Below are 17,181 nucleotides of genomic sequence, written 5' to 3' on the forward strand. Positions count from 1 at the left end.
TAAAGCAAGGGAGAATGTGTATTCACCTGAGGGTGCAGGATTTTAGCCTATAATGGGTGTGTTTACCAGTCAGATGTGTATGACATTCAAGCCTTCCCTCATGGAATGGTGTCTTTGTCAATACTAGTAATTACACAGATCCAGTTAAAACACTGAATTCATATGGATTACGAAAGGACAAAGCAGAGAGCAGTGAAATGGTTTGCTCTCTGATTTCAAATATAGTCACTGTCATAATACTATGCTTAAAATGCAATCAGTTCTTGGCAGTGTTGATTTATGATGAACAATATGATTTATAGAGTCAAGAAATAGCCATCAAAAGGAATAGCTGCTGCATAGTTGCTTACTGTATTAGAAAATGAAACAAAACTCTTTTCCAGTATGGATGAGTTCCAGATGAAAGATGGTAGTGAATTTCCTTGTTAAGTATATTCCAGGGTCTTGGCTTTCTATAGTGCCCTGCTTTTGCTGTCTAATACTTTTCATGAATTTCTGCATCTTGTCATTATCCTTTTGACTTCCGTGTACAAAGTGCAAACTTAAAAGTTTGAATCAAACTACAAGACCAGAATAGAGGATTATTTTTACTGCTTCTTTTACCTCCTGCAGACTTCAATCCAGATTGTTCTCAAATATCTCAAAATATTCCCTGTGTACAGATTCCTTATTGGAATTGTATCAGAGCACAAGATATAGCTTGCATAGAAGATGGGCAGGAAGGAACATGGACTAGTTGATGGTAGCATATTTTAATATGACTTTGTGATGACTATAGCAAACATCTAAATAATAATAATTACTCATCAATTAAAACATTAATTGAAAAGTCACTGGACATACTTTGCAAAAATGATTGTTTAGAGAATATGGAAGGTTTTAGGATTAAAGCAAAATTTATGATTATGAGGCCTTATGGGAAGAAATGTTTGGAAACAGTTGAAATATACTTTGTTAAATAAATAAAACTGGAGTGGACATAAGGTATTGTGCTGTAGGACAGGAGCAGAAATGAGAGTAAGGGCAAAGCTTTTCTACTCCATCTCAACAAAATTAAATTTTAACTGAAGAGAAAGTTGCTACAGCAATGAGTACTAGGCTATAGTACAGTCTCTTCACCAGAGTGGTTATACCTCAGTTAAAAGAGAATGGAAATAGAACTGAAGAGTTTAAAAGAATGGAAAGATGTATCTGCTGAATTTATTTAGACTCTTGCTCCACAGCAGACAACAAGATTTCAGTTGCAAGACCTTAAAAGTTGGCTTTACTTTGAAAATTGTGAATATAAAATTGTATAGTTCTCCATGGGAGAAAAAAGTACGTATTTTTTTTTCTAGTTGTAGGGTACACCGTGCAGTTTTCCATGAAATTTTTTTCTTACATTAGCTATTGTATCAGATAACATACTAAACAGAGAAAACTCACAGGTGAGATTTTTTTATAATTCTTTTCAACAAAATAAGCTTGAATGGAAAAGAACTACATTTTTTTCTACAAGATTTTTTTCTTCTACAGATTTTCTCCAGTGTAATGTGTTTATAAGTATACAAGCAACTCGAAAGTGAGGTGATCTATTTTTGTGTATCTAAATTAACAGAAAAATCCCTAAAGTGATTTTTCTGCAAGTATTCTTAGTGTATTTTTATCATGAGCAATACAGGCTGCAAAGCTTTCCACTACTGATAATATATATTGGTGTATTAAAGCACCAGAGTCATATTTTTCAGATACATATTAACAAATAAAGAGTAGCAATTAAGTATGACTTTCTGAAAAAAAATTTTTGCAGCTCAGTAACATGAGTATATCCATTGGTATATTTAGTCTTAACTGGGGAGCTTGAATGATTTCCTTTGAAAAAGTTGAGTGACTTCATTTATTTAGTTATCTGTGGTGTTTATTTTGAAGGCATAACTAAGAAACTGCTTCTGAAATCAGAGACACAATAAAAATTACTAATGTGGCAGCAAAGACTGAGTTCTGGATCCCACTAGTGATTTATAGTGACAGACATGGAGCTGCACTTACAGGACAGGGAGCCATACTTTTGTAGTGTGATTTAGGAATCATTTAAGGCTTGGTTATGTGAGATACTAAGCACCCCGGTCCCAGTGCATCAAAACTTCTACGCCACACCAGATAGGAGTCACCATATCTGCTGCCTGTGCAACTGCAACGCTTTCTTTAATGGGCCTGAGACTGTCTATATGCCATTGAGTGTTATTCAGAACTTACAAAAACCTCTGAAACTCCCTGTATGAACATCTTAGGGAAGTCTAAGAGACTTGATTTTATTCATTTTTAAAATAACTGGAAGAACTGCTAACTATAAATTCAGTATTGATTAGGCACTGAAGGGACCACAGGCTCAGCCTGTCAATGACTGCACATAGAAAGGATGTGAAAACACATTCTTATGCTCTGAAATGACATGAATATCCTGGGTATGGACTGAGTTTTGCTTGGAGTATTTGAATTTGAAATCAGAACTCAAAGAACTCTAGGAAGCTGAACTCCAAATAAAAAGGTTCCAACAAGTGTCCACTTTTTAATTTCACACAGGCTACATGTCCTAGTGGGACTTCAGGGCCTTCAAGTTGAAGAGCTTGTCTGTTGACAGTCAGTCTATTTGCCTTAACATGTAAATTGTTTTTGCTCTGACTTAAGATTCTGTACAACTGAGATCAGATGCCTTGGAGTAAAAAGTAAGAAGGCTTTTAGCGGGACAGGTTGCCCATAGAAAGCTCTGCATGATTCCTGTCATTTACAGATTAACTTGCGCATGACACACAAGGTTTTCTCTCTTCTATAAATACTTAACCTATCTGATGCAACTGCAAAGTTAGTAGATGCATTAACTTCATATATTGGACACTGATAACAGAAGGCCATGACTCTTAAGTACTTTGATTGAATTAAAAATGCACACTGTTATATAGCCATTATAGAAATCCATTTATGTGTTCCCAGGTGCTGGTGAAAAGAACATACAGCTCTGATAAATCTTAGGGGGAAGGCAGGGATGAAGCAGTTTATGTTGATATATTTTGGCTTCTTTGTTTGTTTTAGCTTTCCACTAACATGCCAGCTCTAAAAGTACTAAATTAATCCCTTCTTTACATAGTTATGATGTTCCTGAGGTCAGGGGGTTTGACTGTTATTGCTTTTAATTGATAACTCACAGCACTTACTGATCAAGGCAATGCTGATCTCTATAAGAGGTTCATGTGGCTGATGGTGTTTATCTGTTGAGTTGTGTAGCACTAACACAACTTACTGCAGCTTACATGTCCAAATGGGTGGCTGCTGCTTAGCTGGTGCTGGGTGTCCTACTGTTTTCTAAGGCTGTTTTCTAAGGCTGTTTTCTTAAAACCAGGCAGTCAAAACAAACCAATCAACCAATTCAGCTTGTACTGTGTAACACAGCACAATGGGGTTGAGCAGTAAGCTAGTATTGCAGTTCTGTATAAAAAAGAAATTAGTGCTTACTGTACGATCTTAAATATATTTCAGGTATTTCTGTCAAGAGGAGTCAGAGAAAATATTTGTTAAAAATACTGGGGTTTGTGTTACTCCTGTTTAGGAGAACAGAAATGCTGAGCTTGTTTCCCGGGTGGCATAAATACCCATTTGCCCCTACATTTTGTGCCAAATGAAGCATTCATTCAGTGAAGATGTACCTACTGAAACTATCGGAAACTGAGGTTGCATTTATAAAATGCTTTTCACCAATGGAGATACTTTCAAGAAAATGTAATTGTTTTGGTATGACCTACAGGAGCAATTTCAGCCTCCAGAATGTTTTCAGCATTTTCCTGTTCCCCAAAAGTTTAATGAGTAGATATCTGCCTGACAAAGACAGTGTGCCTGACTAAGCCAATGTTTTTTCAACTCCTGGTATAGTTCTTTTTTCAATGTGTTGAAGGTTGTGCTTCAGACTCTGCCATTTCTTCCACTTTTCATGTATATTGAGTACTACCCATATAGAGAGTGAGAATGACTTCATAGCCTACTGGATGCTTCAGTGCTTAGGTTAAAACCTCTCATCTGAATTTAGACAGTCCCCTAACTGTGTTATTGATAGATAATGAAGAAGATAATTAATCTAGCCATTTCCTTGGCTTTTATTACCAGAGCTCAGGAACAAAATGCTTCACATTGTATATACCTGGAAAATGATACCAACTTGAAATGAAAATATTGTTTCGGTTTTCATGTCAAGTTATATGTGTTGGACCCACAGCAAAATCTTTTTAATATTTGTGAGAAAAAAAAAAAAGTCAAAACAAACATAAAAGCAGTTTTGATTTAACCAGATTTTTCTGATCCTGGCAAGGTCTGTAAGTAGATGTAAAAGGAAGCAGGTATAAGCAATAGTTATCCTGGAAGAAGGATAGAGAATAGTGATTCACCTGAGCCTGCAGCAGTTAGTGATGCTCCAGAGAAATCCCAGGGGCAAGACAAAGTAAGGGACATTATAATAATAGACTGGATAATTTACTCAACTTGTCCCAAATTTTTACTTCCGTTGATCAGAACTGCTGCTTGTTTGCATCTATAATTAACTTCCTTCCTTCTAGTTAATGGAGGATTGTTAATCCAGCATTGCAATTTGGAGTGACCTACACACAGCTAGACATCACTGGGAACTGCAGGCTTATTGCTAATGGCGCTGTCAAGCCTCACAGTAAGAGCCTTATGCCAAGCTGGAGGCTGCTGGCATTCCCTAGACAGTGGCACTGTAGATGAAAAGAAGCAGGATCAAATTAATCCAAAATTTCTTTAAAGCCCTGTATCAAAAGAATGGATGATTTTATTTAAAAGTAGTTGATTGGGAACTTTATTGATTTTAGGCACTGTTGTCAGGAGGCCACCATGTGTATGTGTCTGAAAAACAGACATAATTACAAGGTGAGCGGGTAGAAGCTAAGGGGTCACATTAAGGGGCTTGAACGTCTGTTTTGGAAATGCTAAAAGCTGCAGAAAGGGTTTTGGTGTCTTAAAAGGACAGACAGTGGTGCCCAGTTGTTTAAGAAAGGAATAAACAAGTGACGTCAAGAGACTTGAACTTGATGCAACATTCACGCAATGTCTGTGGGGCTGTTTACTTCAGCTCAGCAAATGGGCAGGCATCACATGCAGCAGTTAAGCTCTTGCATTACATGAATATTTCCTATGCTATGCATAGTAAAGAAGTTCATTGCTGCTGCATTTATGTTGTGTTTGTGTAGCATGAAATTTAAGGAATTCCACTGTGTGTCACAAAATAGCTACAGAAACAAGATTTTAAGCATTCCTTTTCAAGTTGCACACATCTGTGACTGTGCAGGCAAATAAGAAGCCTAGTCAGTGGGTGTTGAGGTGATGAATGATTGTAGCCCATTAAGAGATGGGATTCCCTGAGGCAGATCATGGGCATCATTTTAGGTGTTTTATCCTTTTATGTAAGAGAACAGTGGTTCTAGGGATCAGTTAATTGATCATTTTAGTATTCATCACCCAAGAGCATCCTTGTGATTAGTACTTCATGGTTTTCTTCTGTAAAATGTGCTTTATTTTTCAGGGAAAGTTAATTTTTCATACTTTTGGGGGGTTTTTTGTTGGTGTGGTTTTTTTTTTTTTTTTTTTTTTAACATCTATTTCAATAAACTTTTACTGCTGTAGGATCCATCTTTTTGCTAGTGGATCTTTTCTCAGCAAAGGCTCTAGTGGAGATTTCTGCAACTTTAGTAGTGAATAAAGTACAAGATTCAAGGGTGTGGTGTTCTTTTTTGTTTTCTTCACCAGATTTTTCAGTTTCTGAAAGTAACTTCTGTGCAAGTAAAAAATTTGGCCCCTGCTTTTAAATTATTGGTGAGGTCTGATTTCAGATCTCCTGGAGATACGAATGCTGTGTATGTAGGTAGTGGCTTCTCTTTCTTCTAATATTTCCCTTTGTATTCTCAGATAAATTTGTTCTAAGAAAGATGGTTTAGCTGTTATTTCAATTAGCAATGATTACTGTGTCCATAGCCCCCTCAGCTGATTCAATGTATCACCCTCCCTACCTCGACAGCAGGTCGCTACTTGTGTGACCATTCCGGCAGGAACACCTGCCTACATCCTCTAATCTGATACCACTTGCTTCACTCTTACATGCCAGATTTACTCTTTGGGCTTCCACAGTTATCTTGAAACCAGATACTCCAAGACACCCACTCCAATCATGGTACTTGGAAGGAATGGAATAGAGGAGTGAGAAGAGTATGTGCCAAATGTTGCTGTTAAGGTTAACTTCTAGAAATGAGCACTTTATGTTTTAAATGTGATATACTGAAGTCATTTGAATTGCCTCTGTAATTATCATATTTGTGTATTGCTGTGCTTCAGGGCTCAGAAGAAATGAGGTAGACAGTATGAGGCTGAGGGGGGATCTGTAAGATCAAGAAAGATGCAGAAAAGGCAAGTAGGGAATGAATATTTACTGTCTCTCTCCATAATGGGAATGGGGGCCATTCATTCAGATTATAAAGCAGCATGTTTGAAATAAACAAAAGTATGTCTTTTTTTTATGTAACTTGTAATTAAATTGCAGAAGTGATTGCCCCATCATATTGGGTTCAGAAGAGATTAGACAAATTTATACAGGAAAGATCCAGCAGGACAATGGTCTAGCAAGTGATTTAGGAAGGTTAATAGGTACATGATTGCTGAAAGTTGGAGGAGCATGCCAGCAATGATTCTGTTCCATCTCTAGAGTCTTCTCCTGAGTGTCAACTACATGGCAGTGTCAAAGAGAGGATGCTGGGCTAGATATTCTTTTGGTATAAGAATAGCTATGACTACAGCAAATCTAGTAATGTGATTTTTTTTTTTTTTTTTTTTTTTTTAATGAGACTTCCAGCCAGCTTTCTGACTAGAAATATTCAGAATATAATGATTTTAAAATTCCAGAATCAGGCACTTATATTTTCTGAATTTGCTGTTGCTAATTATATCTCTTACAAATACAAGATATCCTCAGTGGTGTTTTGTCTGCAGTATTGCTGTCAGTAGGTCGTCTCTGTTTCGTGATGTTCTGCACTGATAAGATAGGTATCTTAGAGAAATCTTCCAAAAGTTTCAAAGAGTATCTTAGAGCAAAACTAGCAGGATCAGCTCCCTGGATCATGAGTCTTGTTTTTAGAAGTCTCCAGAGAATCTTAGTGCTACAGTAAGTGAATTGTACTGTCGCTCCCAAATGCTTTGGAGACCTTTAAGATGAGACTCAGATTTCTGAGGGGGTTTAGTGCTTATGAAAATGCTTATGTGAAAGAAAAATGTCAGAAGGAAGGAAGAGAAGATCATGGGAGGAAGTGAGCAGTGGACATACTGTACTTGACATTGACTCTGTATAGAGTTTCCATTTTTGTGTCTTCCTTCTTGTGGTTTTGGTTTCAGGTACCCTTAGCAGACCATCCAGGACACTTGATCAGAATAGCTTCTTTAGGCCAAATACTGCAGGAAGCTCTGAGCCAGATCAAGGTGAAATACCAGTGGAGCTAGTTTGAAAAGTTCATCAGATAAATTAAATGAGAAACTGAAAGCATTTGTTTATTTAATAAATAAAACATCTATCTTTATCAACTGTAATGTTTCCTACCCTTTGATACTGTTCCACACTACCGCTCTCTAGAGGATCTCATCTTACAAAGATACAAAACACAAGTTTGATTATGTGAAGGCGGTGGGCCAAAAAGCTAGAGGTCTTATGCAAATTCAGATATGCATTAGTTTTCATATTGCTTCTGATATATAGATATATCTAGATATGTATGTATATATGCATCCATTATCTTTCCTTCTCTTTTGAAAGATACTTCTCCTTTCCCAGCCTCCCATATTCCTTGTTCTTGATGGTGACTGACCAATTTGAAGTCCAGACCCTCATTTCCCTGGAAATATGGGTTTGTCACTCTGGTTTAAACTCTGTATAAGCAATTCTAGTTCTTGTGCTGATTTGTCATCTTAGCTATTTATTTATGCTGGTTAGGGGGTAGTTAAGGGCTGTGGAAACTGAGTTATTTCTTGATCCTTGCATCAGGTTACACATAATCACTGGACAGTTCTTTGTGATGAGTGTTACAGAGAATGGTTTAAAGACATTTGTTCACTTTTGCCTAGTTTTTCCTCCTCTTTTTAAGGATGAGGGTTGGAGCATCCATGTAGGATAACTGTTTGAGCTCAGCTCAGATGAGAACCTTTTTCCATCCTTTTGTGAGTTTGGATTGAGTAGGTTTGTTGAAACCTTGCTCCAGCTTCCACCCTAGAATCATCAGCAAGATTTTGAGGCTCAGCCCTCCTGTAAGCAATGGATAATGTACTGTTAGGAATCAGTACACTGTCAGGTGGTGAGGCAGAGCTGGATGAAAGAACTTTTGCCAGATAAGGAACCTAGGAAATGGATTTGAATTTCCATACACCAGTTTAAAGGAAGGGAGACCTGCACCTGCTGCCTTGCGGCAGCCATCCTCAGCCCTGGTTCTGGTTAAGATGAGCAGTGGTAGCTCATTTTGTGCGAAAGGTTGTCTGTTTGCTCTGAAAAAAAAAAAAAAAAGTAATTCAATTTTATAGTGTAATAAAGGAAGTGAGCTTTGTATTTGTGCTCAGTACATTTTAAAGTTTTAAAAATGGCATTAGTTGGGGCTTAGAGAAGGTGTTTGAGTCTTTTTCCCTGGGATGCATGTCTTCAGCAGGTGTAAACTGTCACACAGAGTGGCAACAATTAGAGCTCCTGAGGATCCACCCTCAGTTTTTCAAAACAGTCAGCAGCCCAGTTTGACATATAAAACCTCCAAAACTGGAGCCAGAAGAGCTTTATTGAAAACCTGGCTACTTATTTTGGTGTTTATGTGGAACTTAATCTCTAGAAAATCTGCTCCAAAATGCAATCTCACATATGCTGCATTACCGCTGCTTACACATTCAGCCGGGTAACTTGAGCTTCACTGAAGAAGGGTTCCACAAACAACGAAGGAAAGAAAAAGCCCCTTTGGCAGCTATTTCATTTGTGAGCTTTGAAAAAAGTCAGACACGTGAAGGAATTATTCTGCCAGATCTACAGAGTCCATGGAGTTCTCTCTCCTAACTTCAGAAGACTTCTTTAACCCATTCTTTAAACTGAGTTAGTAATAGGCTGATCATAAAGTGATTTTATTGGGAAGAAAGTTTACCAAGTAAATAATTCAGCAAATATTTTCCAGGCAGCCATGTCCAACAGATTGCTCAGTATGGTAGATAATAAGCAATAGTGCCTTTTAAGAATGAGTGCTCCAAAAAACCTGACCTTAGTAGGACTGAGGCCTGGGAAGAGAAAATGTTAATCCTACACCACCCGGCCAAGATTTACTGGAAGGCATGTAGTATGAAGATAGAGATATAGGAGTCCTAGATCCCAGCTGGTCCCTTTCTTCAACCCCTTCTCTTCATAAATTCATATTAAAATAATTTTGAGCCAAGTAATTGAAAACAATTGGAAGAAATTTCTCATAGTAAAAATTTTTAAGGACTTTAAATTGTAATAACTTTTATTCCAGCATATGGATTTGAGGCTTGGTGGTAAATTGAGCTGTCTCTTTATGGAAGTGGTAAATCACCAGAATTTGCTATCAAGAGCAGAAAAAAATGTTTATAAATCATTACATTTGTTTCAGATTATTCATCAGAGCTGGAAGGCAATTGTTCAAGTTGCTTTGTGATACTATAAACAGAGCTCTGGGAAGGCCATGTACTTTGTAGCAAAATTTTGGGGTTTGTACATACAGCAACTGAGACTTTCCTTCAGTACATGTTCAACTGATCTTCCAGAGAGGAGAATCTGGATTCCAGTGGCCTGTTTTGAAGATACAGGTTTGAACAGGCGCTAATAGGGCAGCAAGGTCTGCTGACTCATAGAGGAAGGGTCTCACAAAGTTGTCTTATTTATCATTCCTTCTTATACTGCAGTAGGCAAGGAAAGACTTAACTTCTCCTTTTCCTGTGTGCTCCCAAACTGCTCTGATGGGTTTATGAAAAGGTTCAAATCTGGAAAAGAGTAAGAACTGAGGGTGGGGAGGATTTTGATACAGAAAATGTGGGATAATAGTGTTTAACATTTCCTAGTAAATAAAAAAAAAAAAACAAAACAAACCAAAAAGGACTGTCTACACACTTGCATTGTAGTTCAAGACAGGAGGACATTGCCTGGTTGCCCTGGGTACTGCTGTAATTGCCCTGGAGCTTTTTTTTTCTCTGTGAGAAAGAGCTACAGTTTCTGTCACATGAAGTGCAGGCAGCACACCAGCACAAGCAGCAATAGCAGGTTTAGCTGAGCAAGCTGCCGGAACTAACACGTGTTCCTGCATTACTTACTGGCTGAGTTTCTGTAGCATTTCAGATCTTCCCAGCCTTGCCTGCAAGAGTGCCGGCAAAAGCAGCTTGGTTTTACCTTAGTGTACTGTGGCTAGTCCTGGAGGAATTAATTTCTGCAGGAGCTGTGCCAGCTCATCTGAGGCTTTCAGTGTTTTGGATCCTTTAGCTTTGTTGTGTTTTTATCACCCTCCAAAAATAAAATGAAATCAAAACACACACCAACTCATTTGCTGACATGTTGGCACATACTGTGAAATAACTAACTGGTTGCAGAGTCTCTGTAAAGAGGAAAACATGAATTTTTCAGGTGGCAAGTTGCTTTTATCCAAAGAAAAAACAGAAAATTGATATGATATACCTTTTATGGGCAAAACAGGGTTGAATGTGGGTCAGATATCTTTTAGTGGCAGTGGTTTCCCAATGCTGAAACATATGTCTCTGTTAAACACAACAGCATAAAAACTTTTATGCCAAAAAGACGTGATGGGGGGGTAGGCAGGGACCCTCAAAACAGCCAGTAGCTAATGCTGCCTTTGTGGTTTTATATATTTGCCTATTAAAATGACAATACAGACATGGAACATTTAGATTTAAGAAGCCTTCTTTTCATTAAACAACATTAAACAAACTGACAAAGTAGGGGGTTATGACTCCAGTAATTGAAACATGCTGTTCTGTTCAAGACCAGAACTCTATAAAGACTCTTTTCACCCAGTAATGCCCTTTGTGTTTGCCTGCTACCCCTGCTAGAAATTACTGTAGGCCTGAAGTATGTCTTTCCAAGTGGAGTGGGAATGACAGAGTGCAACACCACACTTGGCAGATGGGGTCACAGCCTTTTTAGGACGTTAACGTTCATTGTGCATTGGAAATCAATTTGCAGATCAGAATGCATGGAGACATAGCTGGATTCCCCTCCCCACTGTTTTTTTTACATTAACTTTAAACCTAGGATGCAGGCAAAATAATTAAATGGCTTAACTTGGATTAACTCTGATGGAGTTCAGGTAGTTTTCATTAGCTTAATTTACAGTGTGCCTTTTTGTGGGTTCCTTGCTCTTCTAGATGTATATCCTGAATCTGTACATTATCTTTCATTTCTTTTTCTTCTCTCTTCTAGATGTTGATGAGTGTCAGGATAACAATGGAGGGTGCCAGCAGATTTGTGTAAATACTATGGGCAGCTATGAATGTCAATGCAAAGAGGGCTTTTTTCTGAGTGATAACCAGCATACCTGCATTCATCGCTCCATTGGTAAGTTTTCAGTGTGTAAATTGTGCTCTTTAGAATAACTGTGTTTCATTAGAAATGCAGAAACTGTTGAGAGGGTTGATTTTCATCCCCAGAACTCCCTAAATAATTTCACTGCTTGGTTGGAATTGATTGATTCCTCTGCTATCCAAACTTGTAGCAGAGCCATAAATAAGACAGGTGACAAGGCTTTAATTTTTCACGAAAATGATACTTTGTTCAAACATCAGACTCTTTGGGCAGGCAGAGGCAGATTTTCAAATGGCAACTTTCTGCTTCTCAGTTTCCAAGACTTAAAATTTTCTCATCTGTTTATTGTATAATCGTTCACCTGTCTTCCACCTTAGAGAGCATGGTATTTTAAATCAAAATGAACAGCTTGTTGCTTCTGGAAGTTATACAGGTTATGTTTTTTTTGCCAGTCATGTAACTCATTGCTTCACTGCAGACTGATGATGGCTGATACTATATTGACACAACATTTTTCTTTGGTTCAGTACCCAGTGGAGGGTGGATTAGAAAACTGCTTCTCTGTTGCCTATGCACTAGCAGTAGAAATAAGGAATCCCTTCAAAACTGTGATCCTTGTCTGCTGCTGATTTTGACTAGAATAAGCAGCTCTCCCTTTTCTATACATGTCAGACATGGAAGACAAGTTTGAGTGGAAAGGGAGAAAAGAAAACAGCATAGCTATAAATCTTTGCAGTTAAGTGGAGTCTTTATGTGCTCATTCAGACTTCTGGTGACCCTGGCAGCAATGGGAATATATGCTAGCAAACTCATTTACCAATAGGCAATACAGAATGACAGAGTAGTAAGATGAGTCTGGTGATCAACAATGTAAGCATGCTGTAAATTTCAACAAGCCACACAAATGGTTCTGAACTATTTTGAGTCACTAAAATTAACCAGAAAATCCTACTTGAATATAGAGTATGAATTTTAGTCACTCTGTTGACAAGAAAGCAAAACGTTTTAGCGTAGCCTCTCAGAAATGTAAATGTATTTCTGCACTGTGTGTCTGCTTTCACAGAATTGTAGAGACAAGTAGTAATTTTCATTTTCAGAAATGTGAATCTCCAAAATATATTCACAGGTCCACTTTTTAGCATGATTAATTAGTTTTAAGCAATTGAGGTATTTTGACTATGACAAGAGCATACGATTAAGCTCCATCAGCCACTGCATTTTAAAGGTTGTTATCTAATAGATTTTTAGTTATTCTTTTCAACATGAATTGTTCAAATTTCTATCCAGCGTAAAGTAACCCTGACACAAAGATATCCAGCAGAGCAAGGAATAGTAGCTGGAGGCTTAATGAAAACCACTTGCGAAGTACTGCGATACAATCATTATTTCAATTTGCACATTATAAAAATTCCCAGCTGTAATAAAAGAGAATTTAGTTATCTGAGCTGGAAACTAATTAAATGAATGAAAAATGAGACTTTAAAGGCAAAACTTTCTTCTAACGAATAGATTTATTGAAGGAAAAGGATAAGTTTTTATGGCAAAGAGGATTCCTAGTTTGCCGGAAGGACTGGGGAAGTGGATTTGAAGGTTGACGGCTGTATGCACATAATAAATATGCATGGGAATAATGTATTTGTGTTAACTTGTTTACAAAGAAAATGCCATATTAAGACATGGATGTTTAATTTAAAGCAACATCTTAAAATTTTTCTAGATCTGAAAAATCCAAGCAACCTACCAAATAGACCAATGGTGATTGCAAAGTGTTTTATGAACAAATGGTTTGTAGCTTTTCAAAAATAAAATGCCAGTTTACAATAACAGCAAATGCTACACTGTAGTGCCATCATCCCCCACAGAAAGACATTGGGTGGATATTCTGGAGGAAGGAAATGAGATGAAATTATCTCTTTCAGTTTTCAGAGGTGACTGAACTGCAAATAGTAAACATGCATGGTGAGAAAGTAAATGGCTTTTTAAATATCTCTGTTTACTCACTTTCATCTGTCTCACTTGTAAGCAGTGCTACAGAAACTGTTGAAACACAAAAATACGCATCAACATATTTAGCCAGAATTGTGCCTAGGGCTAGACTGTATCTGTACCTCTGTTGATAAACAAGACTGAAGTGGACAAAGGCACACCACACAGCCAGCATTGCAATCCAAACACAAAGGCGCTGACTTGCCAAAGCCCTTCAGCAAGCTTGTTGACTTTGAGCATAATAAGATCCATTAATTGCAGTGGGATTGCTTTTCTGTCTCTGAAAAATGCATGTGCAGTCACACAATCTCGGTGTCCTTGACATTACCTAAAGTCTCTTCAAGGACTCAGCTAAAACAATCAACCACAAGGCTCTTCATGCAGTTTGCCGCCACCTTTTCCCTCCTGTTTTCAAATGCCTTGGGAAAAGGGGAGAAGCATTGCAAGGTGCTTAGGATGCCCTTAGAGTTGGGGTGAATTCAGAATGGAGGGAGCAGTACCAGGCCTAAGCAATGCCCTGTCTGCAGGCCCAGCTCACCTGCCGCAGCCATCAGCAAGGCTGGTGCTGCTCAAGTGTTCTGAGCTCATCAGCGCATTCAAGTGATGTGGTAGTTTCAGAGCTGAAAAAGGCATTGGATATTCTCTTGGGGGTTGAGCAGAGGAAAGAATATGTCCCTTTTTGCACTAACCAGCCAAGGGAAAGGTGTCTTCCAGTAAGAAGAACCCTCCTTAAAATTGTTGGCAGCTGTGTGGATTTCCTCGGTTTATAGAGATGCGCTGCGACTGCCTCAGTGTTTCAGGGGTCTGTTGTGCCACTGTGCTCCTACCCATAAGCTGTGGTTAAAAGCCACACTGGAGTTCATGTTACGGGCTTTTAATATTATCGTTGTGTCCCAAATGACATGTTTGCTTGCCATCTAGAAGTGTACTATTTCCTGTAGACAAAAAGCATTAATGATGCATGAGAAATATAAATTTTATACCAACAGGAGGCCAGGCTAACATTAAAGTCAAGGCAAACCCTTGTTTCCCAGTATCTGCTTTGTTTCACTGTCTTCATTATAGGCCTACTGATTCCTTATGTTTAATCTCAGTATCTTTTGGGAGGATACTATGCTCAGTACAACTTACCTCATTTATTTTTGCATAAAACTTAATTTCCCTTTGCTGAGTCAGATTTCAGTACTAGTTTACTCACAATAATGATGGCAACAATGGGGAGAGAGAATAAGAAGGAGAGTGGGTTGTAAAATACGAAGAACTTAACTGTTCTTTATCTTAGTTCATCTTAATTGCAATAATAGGTGTGAAAACTGTGAATTATACCAGAGACACATGTTTGTTTGTTTCCTTCTGACTTAAAAAGAAACCGTAATAGAACAGCTGTTACTGTATTTTCTCCAGCTCCAGAGAGAGCATGTGTTTAATAAATGTGGAGATTAGTATCATACACTACAGCTGTGACTGAATCAGGTGAGTGGGTTACAGCATGTTTTCCTTAATTTGATGATAAACCGAAAGCCCCAATTCAGCAAAGCCTCTGGGCACATCCTTAAAGTCCTAGTGATAGCAAAGTTGGTTAAAAAGCTGAACTGAGCTTAAAAGGGTTGAAAATAGACAGATCTTAGCTACATGCCTGTATCTCCACTGAAGTTCAGAGTGATCAGAATTAAGGGTATGGTATGTCCCATTTGAATTACAACTATAAAAGGTACTGTGGTCAGGAGCCCTGGCTACAAACTGCCTCACCAACCAAAATTCTCAGCTGAAGCATTATAGAAAGCCATTGCTGTCCCACCTCCAGAGGGCAAGTCTCCTAAAGCACCAAGGTTGTTTGATTACAAGCCAGATGCTTCAGGAGTTCTATGGCTAGGAAGACTTCTGTCATTTTAGATTCCGTCCCCTGAATGTCTACCTAAAGCACAGTTATATTAATGGTCTTATATCTGCTAATCATTCGCTGCCGGTGTTTTATACAGCTAGTGCTAAGTAGACTAAAAAGGCAGGTGCAATTAGGAGTAGCAATTATAAGTGGAGACAAGAAGAGATGGAGAAGTACCAGGCTGGAAGGCTGGAAATTACGATGGTCTGGTCAAATGGTGGAAAAGCTTTTTACACGGTTGTCACTATCGTTTTCAAGCCTGTTAAAAGAACATTTGGCACGGAAATGCTTTTTCACATCCCCTTATCCCATTAGCCTTATGTTCTTAGTAGAGTTTTAGGGAGTTTGACATAAAGTCAAGCTACCACATTAGCAAATTACCACACTACAAACAGAGTCTCAAAACCAGCTTCTGTCTTGCTGAACTAAAAGTGTAATAGTTTAGTCCCAGAGGAAAGGGAAACATGCTCAGCAAAGTTGTCTTGCATTTTTCACAGGCTATGTGGGCTTATGAAATGGTTTACCATGTTTGTGCTGATATATAGTAATTTGTTAAACTTTATTATATGTTTAAACCCATGCTAATATTGCAGTAGTAGCATAGGAGTCCTTTGGTCAGCTGACATCAAACTACCAAGTTTTTTATTCTTCTCCTGATTATAAAATAACCTTTGTTCAATTTTTTCATTCCTACTTTCCATGATTTATTTTTATTCTTTACCTGTCTTCTTAGTTCGATATGATTTTATAGCAGTAGAATAATGTGTTAGGACTCCCTGGGAGGAGGCATGATCCCCAGTCAATGCAGGAAAGGTTACAAGTTGGGATTCTGGACTTTATTCCCATCTCTGGCGCTGATGTCTTGTGGGACTCTGGGCAAGAAGATTATTGTGACTCAGAATTTCTGCAAAGCACTTTAGAGGACAGAGGTGCTTTTTCTACAGAAAGCACAATAATCTATTCATATTTAGATTAATTTGAAAGGGTGACTTTAAATAATTAAGTGTTGCCAGCACCGTTCCAGACTTTATGAAGTACAAGGTTTCTCATCTCAACTATGAAAGCTCTTTCATGATGATGTAACTGGTTAAATTACTCCATTACTTGAATATACTTTGCCATAGCTACCCTGAGTACAGGCATCCCCTTCACTGAATCAGAACAGTCCTATTTGTCTTTTTAAATTGGAATCCTAATATAATTGTAAAGTAAATTTTAAGGCTATCAGTTAATGTGCTTTTAGATAACATAATAAGAAAACATTTCAGGCAGCGTAAGTTTTAGCTGGACAAACATACTGTGTTCTTTGAAGCTTTTTCCTAAAACTGTATACTGTATGACCTAAGTGTAATAGAAACTTGTCTGTTTATACATTCACATGATATATTTTGAATAAATAGTTCAGTTGATAATCTTTCATGGAATATAGGATAAAGAATGTATCCAGGAAGAAAAGCTTAATATAAACCATTTTAAATCTCATTGTGCCCTGTTAGAAGCATATAACCTTTTAAAACTCTGTATAACCCACAAAAATTGCTGTACTTTTGTTTCAGGGGTTCTTATTTACTCCAGCAGCCTGTGTGAAAGGCACCTCACATTTGCTTTATCCATTCCTCTGGAATGGAATGAGTTTATAATTTGTCTAGAGGGAAAATGCAACAGGTGAAAACACCTGGTATAAGTAAAAAATAATCTTTGTTATGCCTGATCTCCCTCCTCT

At 37.9% G+C, this 17,181-nt stretch overlaps 1 protein-coding gene across 5 annotated transcripts in view; it reads left to right on the plus strand.

The window, feature by feature from the left end:
• SCUBE1 (signal peptide, CUB domain and EGF like domain containing 1) overlaps nt 1-17,181 on the plus strand; it is a 216,957-nt gene that overhangs the window by 44,328 nt on the left and 155,448 nt on the right. For all 5 annotated transcript variants that reach the window (XM_032986333.2, XM_032986339.2, XM_032986334.2 and 2 more), the window contains exon 4: nt 11,489-11,623. In XM_032986333.2, coding sequence (XP_032842224.1) covers nt 11,489-11,623 — 135 coding nt within the window. The remainder of the gene's footprint in view (nt 1-11,488; nt 11,624-17,181) is intronic.

This window comes from Tyto alba, unplaced genomic scaffold, assembly GCF_018691265.1.
Source record: "Tyto alba isolate M040663 unplaced genomic scaffold, T.alba_DEE_v4.0 Super-Scaffold_21, whole genome shotgun sequence".
Lineage (NCBI taxonomy): Eukaryota > Metazoa > Chordata > Aves > Strigiformes > Tytonidae > Tyto > Tyto alba.